Raw genomic sequence first — 9,603 nt, 5'->3', positions numbered from 1 at the left:
CAGACAAATCACGTGCCATCATCCCTAAGCCACGCCCCCGCCCTGCCAAACCACACCCCTCGCGGGACAAAGCCACGCCCGTCTCTAAGCCACTGCTCGGCCCCGCCCCTTCTGCCCAAGCCCCGCCCCTAGCCCCGGCGCCGTTTCCTGGCAACCGCCCCGACTTCCTGGCGGGAGAGCGGCGGCCACGCCCCGCGCGGGACCCGCGTGGAAAGCGGTGAGCGGCGCGGTGAGCGGCGCGGTGAGGGACGCGGAGAGGGGCGCGGGGGGGACCGGCCCCGGCGGGGGGCGGGCTGGGAGCGCGGGGCGGCGTCGGGGTGACACGGCCCCCACGGGCTGCGGGCAGAGGGTGACGCCGCCCCCCGCAGGCGCGATGGCCGAGGAGCGGCGGACGCTGCTGGCGCTGCAGCAGGCGCTGACGGAGGAGCAGTTCCAGGCGCTCAAGTTCCTGCTGGAGGAGCGGCTGCCGCTGGCGCAGCTGCGCCCCGCCACGCGCCCCGACCTCTGCAGCCTCCTGCTGCAGCGCTTCCCCGGCCAGGCCCTGCGCCTCCTCGCCGACCTCCTGCCCCAGGTCTCCCGCCACGACCTCGTCCGCCTCCACCGGCTCCCCGGCGCAGAGGAGGAGAACGAGGAGGAGACCCCCAGGGCGAAGGGGGACACCACCCGCTCCTCCGCTCCCTCAGGATGCGGGCCCCTGTCGCCGCCGTCCACGTCTTCCTCTCCCCCAGCACGTCCTCGGCGTTTGACAGAGCAGGATCTCATCCGGGTAGCCCAAAAACTGGGAAGAGAGTGGCAGGAGGTGGGAATCGGGTGCCTGGGGCTGGAGAGGAGCCGCCTGGACCAGATCCGGGAGGACAACCCTCGCAGCATCGTCATGCAGAGCTTCGAGATGCTGCGGGAGTGGCGGCGCAGGGAGAAGGACGCGGCCACAGCCCCGCGCCTCCGCGCCTGCCTGGCCCCCGCCAGCCTGGACCCTGAGCTGCTTGACCTCCTCCAGAGCTTCCAGGGGGTCTGAGGGTCCTGCCTGCCTCCCCTTCACCCTTTTTTGGGGAGGGAACAGTAAAAGTGTTTTTATTCCACCCGCATGGGATGTTCTTGCAGTCGGGTGCCAAGCTGTGCCCGCCTTTATTCTGAATTTAAGGTGGAAAAGGCGGCTCTGCTCCTCTTCCTCAGGGCCAGGAGGGGCTCTGGGCAGTGGGGGGATGGCAAGGGGGTCCTCACAGATCCCATCCCAGCCTCTCGATCTCATCCAGGAAGAAATCCAGGTCGTCCTTGGTGACGGCGGGGTTGGTGACGATCTGTCGGAAGAAGTTGACCTTGGTGCCGTGGGGCTGGTAGCCCACCATCATGGACCCCTTCCTCATCATCCGCTCCTTGATGGTGGGAGCCACCTGTGCCGGGAGGGAGACGCTGTCGCCATGGGGCTGCGCTTGGGGGGGGTTGGAGGAGGGGCTTTGGGGTTTTTTTGGGGGAGGAGGGCCAGCTCCTGCACTCACCTTCCCCAACCTCAGCCAGTAATCGGGGGAGCCCTCCCTGCCCCGCAGGCTGGGGGGCACAAACCAGAAGCAGAGGTTGATGAACTCCGGCTGCGGGACGAAGAAGAGGAGAAGGAGGAAGAGGAGGAGAAGGAGGAAGGGGATCCCAGCCCCTCACTGAGCACCAGACCCCAGGAGTGGTGGGTTTGCCCCCCATCCCCATTTGGGGATTGAAACCCCAGGGCAGAGCTCAGGGTGAGTTCCGGTCCCCGGGGCTCGGTGATGCCGTAGGGCGTTATTAACAGGGTGGCAGGGGGGAAACCCAAAAAAATCCCACCCCGCCGCTCCATTGGGCTGCAGTTCGGCGAGCAGCAGAGGCCAGGCGCCACGCCGTACCTCCAGCACCAGCTGGAAGCCATCCCTCCTTTTCACCTCCTCGGCCAGGTACCTGGGGAGGAAGGAGAGCGTGAATCCCCAAAGTGAAGAGGGTCACAGCCCGCCCCAGCCCCCCCGGTGCTCACCAGGTGCAGGCGAAGGCGCGCTCGACGCGCCACGCCAGCCCCTCGGTCCCCACGGCTTTCCAGAGGAGCCAGAGCTTGAGGCAATCCACCCGCCGGCCGCACTGCACGGTCTTGTCCCCCGTGTCGTAGGCGACGTCGTAAAATTTGTCGGGTTGGAACAGGTATGCAGCGCCGGCACTGTGGCAGCGCTGCAGGAGGCCCTGGGGGAGACGGCGCTCAGCCGGCATGGGGGGCGATGGGGGGCAGACCCACGGGGAGGGGGGAAAAGGGCCGGCAGGACCTACAGAGGTGTCGCGGAGCAGGAAAGCTGAACACTGCAAACCCACCGTCAGCATCTTGTGGGGGTTCCAGGCCACAGAGTCGGCCCTGCGGGAGAGGGGAGGTTTGGGGGAGAGGGGGTCCCCGACTCCTTAAACGGGGAGTTCTGAGTCTGTGCTGGGGGGGTGCTGGGAGCCGGGGAGGGTTACTCACCTCTCGATGCCGGCCAGGAGGCGACGGTGTTTTCCGGAGAGCAGGGCGCTGCCGCCCCAGGCTGCCTGCCAGGTGGGGAGTGGGGCGTTGGAGCGGGCGCCGGCCCCGTGGGCACCCCAGGAAGGCGGGGGCCAGCCTGCGGGTCCCATGGGGACGTGTGTGCGTGTGTGTGTGTGTCCCAGCCCCAGATCTCCCCCCGCACCCCGTGACTCACGTCCACATGGAACCACAGGCCGTGGCGCTGGCAGATGGCAGCGATGGCACCCAGCGGGTCGAAGGCACCCAGGACCGTGGTGCCACAGGTGCCACAGACGAAGAAAGGCTCGGCGCCCTGGGGAGGGGACAGGGGACATTGGAGTGGGGGGACAGCGGGGTGGGGCAGGGGAGCTCTGCCCCCATGCCCCAGCCGGCACCCCACAGACGGTTCCCTCTGCCCCCCACCTCGGCTTTTGCCCTCCAGATCTCCCTCTCCAGCTCCTCAGGGATCATCTTCCCCCTGAGGGACAGGGAGCAAAGAAAAAATGGCAGCGGGGATGCAGAGCTGGTGCAGCCCGGCTGGGATCGGCCCCGGCACACTCGCCTCTCATCAGTGCCGACCAGGTAGACGTTGTCAGTGCCGATGCCCAGGAAAGCGGCTCCTTTCTGGATGGAGTAGTGGCTCTGAGCGGGGAGGGGCTGGGGGTCAGATGTGGGGCAGCAGGGGGCTGACCCCAAACCCCATCACCCTTCTGGGGTCAGCAGACCCTGCTCCGCACCTCCCGGGAGGCAAACAAGGCCAAGCGCGGCAGAGACCAGCTGCCCTTCTGCCGGCTCTCTGGAAAGCGCTGGAACCGGGCCACGTTCATGGCGTACATGTTGGAGACAGAGCCGCCTGCCAGAGGACAGGGAGGGATGGGGACGAGCCACCCCCGGGGTCACCGGCAGGGACCAGGACAGGGATGAGCCACCCCCAGGGTCGCCGGCAGGGCCGGGAGGGGTGCAGGTACCAGGGCAGAAGATGCCATCACCGCTGCTCCAGCCCACCAGCTCCCGCAGCTTGGCCAGCACCACCTCCTCCATCAGCACGAACACTGGGGCAATCTCGTAGGTGTATCTATGGAGAGGGACACGCAGCACCCGCAGGGGGGCCCAGCCTGCCCGCTGCCCCAAAACACCCCTGCTTAAGGCCACCCGCCGAGTTTTCAGGCACTTACTGGCTGGTGTTGAGCGCCTCGGTGATCAAGCGTCCCGCCAGCGCGTGGTGGTCCAGACCGGAGAAGAGCTGGTTGAAGAAGCGAGGGTGACCTGGTGGGAGTGAGACGGGGCCAGCATCAGAGGGACAGGAACCACCCCCTCCTCATGGGGCCCCTGCTACCATGGGGACTTGGGCCCTGGGGACGCTGCCACGAGAGGGAAACCGTCACCTGTGGGAGCAGGGCCACCTCTGGAGCCATGCGTGTGACAGGGACACGAGTGGGGCCGCGCTGAACCCGTGACAGTGGCTAGCTGGGGGGAGGAGCCTTGCACCCAGCTGCTGCTGTCAAACTGGGACCAGCTGGGAGCAGCTGAGGCTGAACTGGGACCAGCCTGGCTGAACTGGGACGAGCTGGGAGCAGCTGGGGCTGAACTGGGACCAGCCTGGCTGAACTGGGACCAGCCGGGAGCAGCTGAGGCTGAACTGGGACCAGCCTGGCTGAACTGGGACTAGCTGGGAGCAGCTGGGGCTGAACTGGGACCAGCCTGGCTGAACTGGGACCAGCTGGGAGCAGCTGAGGCTGAACTGGGACCAGCCTGGCTGAACTGGGACTAGCTGGGAGCAGCTGAGGCTGAACTGGGACCAGCCTAGCTGAACTGGGACTAGCTGGGAGCAGCTGGGGCTGAACTGGGACCAGCCTGGCTGAACTGGGACTAGCTGGGAGCAGCTGGGGCTGAACTGGGACCAGCCTGGCTGAAGCAAGACCAGCCTGGCTGAACTGGGAACTGACAGGTTTTGACGCTGTAGCGGATGACGCTCCGGCAGTGCTCCAGCAGCCTCTCTGGCGGCTCCCCGCTGTTCCGTAGCTCCAGGTCCAGCAGCTCCCGCAGCTCCCAGGGCTCCTTCCAGTCACAGACCTGTGGAGCGGGGAGGAGGGGACAGGATTGAACCCCGGCCCTGCTGTTGCTTCCACCTCGCTGGGGGGCTCTGGGTGTTACCCACCTTTTCGGCCACGTCTGTCCCCTTCCGCACGGCCTCATCCAGCAGGATTTGGAAGGCTTTCCACAGGAATTCCTCTCCGGCCACTTTATCCAAGCCAGGCCGCTCCAGCTGGCTGCTCTCTGCCATCGCGCAGGTCTCAGCCTGCTCATTCACAGCGACAGGGTGGCCGTCACCCCCCGCCACGGCCTGGAGGGACCCCCAGGCCCCTCCTGCTTCCCGCCCTGCCCGGGGATCTGCCGGGATGTGTGGTGGGACGGGGAGCTGCTGGCTCGCCCTCACCCCAGCCCCACAGGGATTTTCCTCTGGGCCACGTCAGGGACGAGGGACAAAGTACGTGGCAGTGTGCAGCGGCTCGTAAATGGGCAGCGTGGGGGAGGGGGGGCTTCCCCAAAGCTGGCCCCCACCCCGGCGGGGATCTCGGGGGCAGGCAGATGCCCCCCTCCGCAGCCCCCCATCAAGGGACCACCGGAAGCCCCCAGCCAGGGACGAGGTGGGGGCTGAGGAGCCCCTGTTTGCCCCCCCCAGCCATGGCCGGATGCCCCAGGGAGGGGCACGCGATGCCCGGGGAGGCAATGAGGGGGGGGACACCCAACGCCCCGGGCGTCGTAGTGGGGTGGAGGGGTAGACCTCCCCCCTAGGGCGATGGGCAGGGGCAGGGGCAGGGCCCGCCCTGGGGGGCAGTACCGGCGGGGCAGCGCCTTCCCGGGGCAAAGACGCGCGGGATACGGGGAACGAGGCCCGGGCCCAGCCCCGCCGCCGCACCAGGCCGCGCCGCGCGCCCCCCCGTTGCCGTGGCAACAGCCCGCCCCTAAGGGGGCGTCGTGGCGGGTGGCGTCGGGGCGTGGTGTTGCGCATGCGCGAGCGTCCCGTTCCCCCCCCCGCCGGAAGTGCCGGGCCGGGGGGGGCGGGTGTTTCCGGTTCCGGGTCGGCGGCGGTGGCCGAGGAAGGGGGGGCGCCGGCGCCGCGGCTGTTTGTAAACTTGTCGGGGCGGCGGCGGCGGCGCGGAGTGGAGCGCGGAGGGGCCGCGGCAGGTACGGACCCGCCGCTTCCCGCCGGCGCGGAGCGCCCGGGATGGGGGGCCCGGCCCGGCGGGGGCCGCCCGCGCGCCTCACCGGGCCCGGCCGCGCGCGCCGCCGTCTCAGCCCCGCCCCCACCGGGCGGCACCGGGACGGGAGAGGGGGAGGGGGTGGGGAGGGCGACGGCGGGGCGGGCCCAGCAGGAGGGGCGGCCCCTCCCCTAGCGCGGTCGCCCCCCGGCCCCCCCGCGTGTCCCCCCGCCCTCGCGATCGCCCCCTGGGATTCCCCAGATGCCAGGTCACCCCCACACCCCCCAGACCCCTCCTCTCAAGTCACCCCGCCCTGGGACGCCCCCACCCTCGGGCCCCCCCGGCAAAGCGTCGCCCCCCGGGATCGTCACCAGGAGCATCCTCCCCACCCCCCTGCGTGCCTCTCCCCCTCCTCAGGGTCACCCAGCCTCCCCCAGCCCCCCACCCTCCCCCCCTCAGCGTCATCACCCTCCGGGACACCTCCCCTCCACGCCCCCGCCCCACAAGTGGCATCGTCCCGTCCCATACCGGGCCCAGTCAGCGCCCCACCCCCCCTTACCCAACGTCACCCCCCACCACGCAGCCACCCCCACACCCAAATTGTCCCTGTGGGGCACCTGACCAGGGCACAGTGGGGGTGGCAACCCCTCCCACCTTGGCGCCGGGGTCCCCCTCATCCCAGGGGGCCCCCCCACCCCATAGTTGTCCCCTCCCTCCCCGCAGGCGAAGACCCCCGGCAGCAGCGGCAGCAGCGTCGTTCCCCGCAGGGAGCCAGCTCCCACCCCGGGCGGCGGTGGCGGCGGGGGGGCGATGTCCCCTCTCTAAGCAGTGTTCTGGGCAGCCGCCCGTCCTCCCTCACCCTGCCAAACCCCGCCAGCCCCCCGGGGTTGAGGAGGAAACGCCTCACCGCACCCGCGGCACCGGGGCAAAGATGTCGGCAAAGTGGCGGGTACTGGATGAGCCCAGCAAAAAAAAAAAAAAAATGATTAACTGAACCCACCCTTCTAACCGTTAAAAAAATTCTTTTCCTGGGCGAGAATTAAGGCTAAAGAATTGTTACAATCCGTTTGTCGAGGACAGACAGACAGACACAAGATGGCTCAGGTAATGAGCCCCAATTTTCCCACCCGTACCCCCAAGATCCGAAGCCGAGAATTGGGGGGCGTGGGGGAAGAGCGCTCGGCCTGGCAGCTCCCTCCCCGCCAGGGCGGTGGGTGCCGGCGCGGGCCCCCCCCACCCCATCACCCCATCGCCCTCCCCGTCCCGGGTCCTTTCCGGAACCGGTGGAGTTTTCCCGGCCGCCGTTCCGGGGATCGTCCAAACTCTCCCGTTAGCTGTTAGGTACTCGGCGGGTCTCGTGAAAAGGGGGTTTGCAGGGTGGGGGGCGGTCTCGTGCCTCCCCCCCCGACGCCACCCCATTTTATCGCTCGGTCGAAGGCGTCCGGTCTCCATCCCCCTCGCCAGGGTTTGGTCTTTGGTTTTGGTTTGTTTGCGGGGCCGGGAGCGGGGGGTGGGGCGCGCAGGCAGCGCCTGCAGCCGGGCCCCTCTCCCCGCTCTCCCGGCAGGCGAGCCTCCTGGCCTGCGAGGGCCTCTCCGGCGTCTGCCTGGTGCCCACGGTGGCCAGCAAGAAGATGATGCCGAAGCAGAGCTCGAAGCAAGGCGAGAGCAGGGAGCGGGGGAGCAGCCCCGACGTGCTGGTACGGGGAGAGGCAGGGGCGCAGGGGGCTTTGCCTTGGTTTCTTTCAGCTCTAGTTGCATGCTCTGTTCTAGTTTGGCATTTTCCTCTCTTGGTTCTACTGTTTGTTCCTTTGGTTTGACTCTTTTCTCCTTTAGGTTTTTTCTCTAATTTGCTTTTCATCTCCCGCAATTCTCCTGTTTCCTCCTGCAATTTGCCCTTTCCCTCTTTTTGTTTCACTTTCTCCTTTCCAATCTCGTTTCCTCAAGGCTCTCCGTCAGGACGGTGAGAAATCCCGCGGCCGCAAAGAGGAGGAGGCGGCCGAGGCGTGTCAGCCCAAGAAATCCATTAAGAAGGCAGGTCGTGGGCCCCCCCCCTGCGGGCGGGGGAGCGCCGGGGGGGGTCGTGGGCCCCTCCCGGCAGTGGGGGGCAGCGTGGGGGGTCACGGACTCCCCCCGGGGGTGGGGGGGTCCCGGGGCCAGAGCGGGCGCGACTGACCCAGCCCTCCCTCCCCGTGCCAGCGCCGCAAGCGGGTGGCCGGCGCCGAGGGACCCAGCCGCTCCTCCCGGAGAGGATCCCGCCTCGGCAGCCAGGTTTGCCGCCGGGAAGGAGGAGGAGGAGGAGGAGGAGGAGGAGGAAAGATTTCCCAAACAGGGCGGCCGGCAGGGCGGGGGGACGTGTGGGGGGGCGGGCTGGGCCCCCCCAGCGCTGATGGGGGCGGGGGGCTGTGCCCCACAGGTGGTGGTGATCAAGCAGAACGGCTCCTTCCAGCTGGGGGTCCCCAAAAACTTCATCTGTGAGCACTGCTTCGGCGCCTTCCGCAGCAGCTACCACTTGAAGAGACACATCCTCATCCACACCGGTACGGGGCCGTGCCCGCCCCCCTCGCCGGTGTCCCCCCCCCGGGTGCCTGGCACCTCCCTGACATGCCCCCTCCTTCCCGCAGGCGAGAAGCCCTTCGAGTGTGACCGCTGCGACATGCGCTTCATCCAGAAATACCACCTGGAGCGCCACAAGCGCGTGCACAGCGGCGAGAAGCCCTACCAGTGCGAGCGCTGCATGCAGGTACCGCTCGGGGGGCTGGGGGCCACAGGGGTCCGCCGGATCCGCAGCGCTCATCCCGCCCCCACGCCCCGCAGAGCTTCTCCAGGACAGACCGGCTCCTGCGACACAAACGAATGTGCCAAGGCTGCCAAAGCAAGACCCCCGACGCGCAGCTGCTGCTCTAGGACCGAGCCTGCGCTGGGAACGCCGGCAGCAGCACCGGGGGGGGTCGCTTTTCCTTCCTCCTCACCCCCTCAACCTCCGCCTTCCTCCTCAATTTCTCCTGGATTTTTCACACCCCTGCCCTGTTCGGCTCCCCGCTGTGGGGCCGGGGAAGAAGCCAGCCGCTCGCCCGGACGCTCAGCCGGCGGTGCTGTACATAACTGGGAAAACGATCCAGACAAACCTTCCTCGCCGATCGGCAGGAGCCGCAGGCCTGTACGCCTGCCACTTATTCCTTGCCCCTCCCCACCCCATTTTTTTCCCCAAATCCTGCCCTCCCCCTCTCAGGAAGGGCTGGGGAGCCCCAAGCCAGCCTAAAGCAGAGCAAAACCAGGACCCTTCAGCCCCCAGCGCTTCCTCTCGGCCGCCGGACGGGCTCGCGCGGGCGCTCGGCTCTCAGGTAGGAGGTTCTCGCAGGGAGGAACCGTTTCCGACCCTTGCTGGGGGCTGGGTTTGGATTTTTTTTTTTTTTGAGAAGAAAGAGGAAAAACAAGTGGCAGTGGCCGTTGGCTGCAGGGGGGCCGTCCCGGTGGTGAGCGCTGTGGCGGTTCCCTTTTCCGTTTGCTTCTGCGCGGGTTTCGTTGTTTTTTGGGGTTGGTTTTTTTCGGTTTTCTTCTCCTTTCCATCTGCCGTTGCCTTCGCTCGCCTCCACCCCGTGTTCTGGTGGGGGGACCGGGACTGTGATGCGCTGGGGGGGTGGTGGTGGGGGCTTCACCCCCAGATTGTCAGAATCATGGAATGGTTTGGGTTGGAAGGGGCTGTAGAGCCCCCCCCCCCCCCGATGCAGCCCATGCAGCTGAAAAACCCCGATGCTGACGGGGGGGATCGGGCTGGGCCTCAGCCCCCAGGGAGGGGCAACGCGAGTGCCTCAGCTCCCCATACCCCCCCACCTCCTCGCCCCATTTTGGGGGGGAGTCACCCTTGCTGACGCCTGAGCCCCGTTCTGGGGCCTCTGGCAGCCCCCCCCCAGCCCC

General features: G+C 68.0%; 3 protein-coding genes across 5 annotated transcripts; 2 read left to right on the top strand and 1 right to left on the bottom strand.

Annotated features, from left to right (window-relative positions):
• The first annotated feature begins 145 nt into the window (after positions 1-145).
• Positions 146-1,079, top strand: LOC147597017 (uncharacterized). The gene is made up of 2 exons (XM_086768748.1): positions 146-217; positions 369-1,079. Exon 2 carries the CDS (start codon positions 374-376, stop codon positions 1,013-1,015), a length of 642 nt encoding a protein of 213 aa, XP_086624874.1. The 5' UTR covers positions 146-217; positions 369-373; the 3' UTR covers positions 1,016-1,079.
• Positions 1,080-1,090: 11 nt separating this feature from the next.
• On the bottom strand, positions 1,091-5,008 carry CSAD (cysteine sulfinic acid decarboxylase). 2 transcript variants are annotated; one of them, XM_086768730.1, is made up of 15 exons: positions 4,923-5,008; positions 4,644-4,784; positions 4,432-4,558; positions 3,661-3,751; positions 3,454-3,560; positions 3,223-3,338; positions 3,048-3,127; positions 2,909-2,963; positions 2,682-2,798; positions 2,468-2,532; positions 2,281-2,362; positions 1,997-2,196; positions 1,872-1,923; positions 1,497-1,586; positions 1,091-1,391 (listed from the first exon to the last, which is right to left on the bottom strand). In XM_086768730.1, the coding sequence occupies exons 2-15, from the start codon at positions 4,767-4,769 to the stop codon at positions 1,218-1,220; spliced, it is 1,482 nt and encodes a 493-aa protein (XP_086624856.1). In that variant the 5' UTR covers positions 4,770-4,784; positions 4,923-5,008; the 3' UTR covers positions 1,091-1,217. The 2 variants fall into 2 exon arrangements, with proteins under 2 accessions (XP_086624856.1, XP_086624855.1); XM_086768729.1 differs by lacking the exon at positions 4,923-5,008 and having other exon boundaries at positions 4,644-4,843.
• A 545-nt stretch (positions 5,009-5,553) lies between these two features.
• On the top strand, positions 5,554-9,383 carry ZNF740 (zinc finger protein 740). 2 transcript variants are annotated; one of them, XR_015261273.1, is made up of 9 exons: positions 5,554-5,674; positions 6,412-6,792; positions 7,254-7,385; positions 7,633-7,719; positions 7,885-7,956; positions 8,102-8,225; positions 8,310-8,428; positions 8,503-9,029; positions 9,108-9,383. XR_015261273.1 is itself a non-coding variant. In XM_086768749.1 (8 exons), exons 2-8 carry the CDS (start codon positions 6,784-6,786, stop codon positions 8,590-8,592), a joined length of 633 nt encoding a protein of 210 aa, XP_086624875.1. In that variant the 5' UTR covers positions 5,554-5,674; positions 6,412-6,783; the 3' UTR covers positions 8,593-9,095. The 2 variants fall into 2 exon arrangements, 1 of the variants encoding a protein (XP_086624875.1); XM_086768749.1 differs by lacking the exon at positions 9,108-9,383 and having other exon boundaries at positions 8,503-9,095.
• Positions 9,384-9,603: the final 220 nt, after the last annotated feature.

The sequence above is a fragment of the Chlamydotis macqueenii genome, chromosome 29, assembly GCF_036417535.1.
Source record: "Chlamydotis macqueenii isolate bChlMac1 chromosome 29, bChlMac1.mat, whole genome shotgun sequence".
NCBI classification, from domain to species: Eukaryota; Metazoa; Chordata; class Aves; order Otidiformes; family Otididae; genus Chlamydotis; species Chlamydotis macqueenii.
The sequence above is the reverse complement of the archived record's forward strand: the minus strand, read 5'-3'. Positions and strand labels throughout refer to the sequence as shown.

Bases quoted from the DNA above. Each gene is read 5' to 3' on its own strand.
- LOC147597017 (XM_086768748.1), top strand. From the start codon at position 374: ATGGCCGAGGAGCGGCGGACGCTGCTGGCGCTGCAGCAGGCGCTGACG.
- CSAD (XM_086768730.1), bottom strand. From the start codon at position 4,769: ATGGCAGAGAGCAGCCAGCTGGAGCGGCCTGGCTTGGATAAAGTGGCC. The intron at 2,964-3,047 runs GCGAGTGTGCCG...CCTGTCCCTCAG, and splicing joins CTGGTCGGCACTGATGAGAG to GGGGAAGATGATCCCTGAGG. The intron at 2,799-2,908 runs GTGGGGGGCAGA...TCCCCTCCCCAG, and splicing joins TCTGGAGGGCAAAAGCCGAG to GGCGCCGAGCCTTTCTTCGT.
- ZNF740 (XM_086768749.1), top strand. The intron at 7,720-7,884 runs GCAGGTCGTGGG...TCCCCGTGCCAG, and splicing joins CCAAGAAATCCATTAAGAAG to CGCCGCAAGCGGGTGGCCGG. The intron at 7,957-8,101 runs GTTTGCCGCCGG...TGTGCCCCACAG, and splicing joins GATCCCGCCTCGGCAGCCAG to GTGGTGGTGATCAAGCAGAA.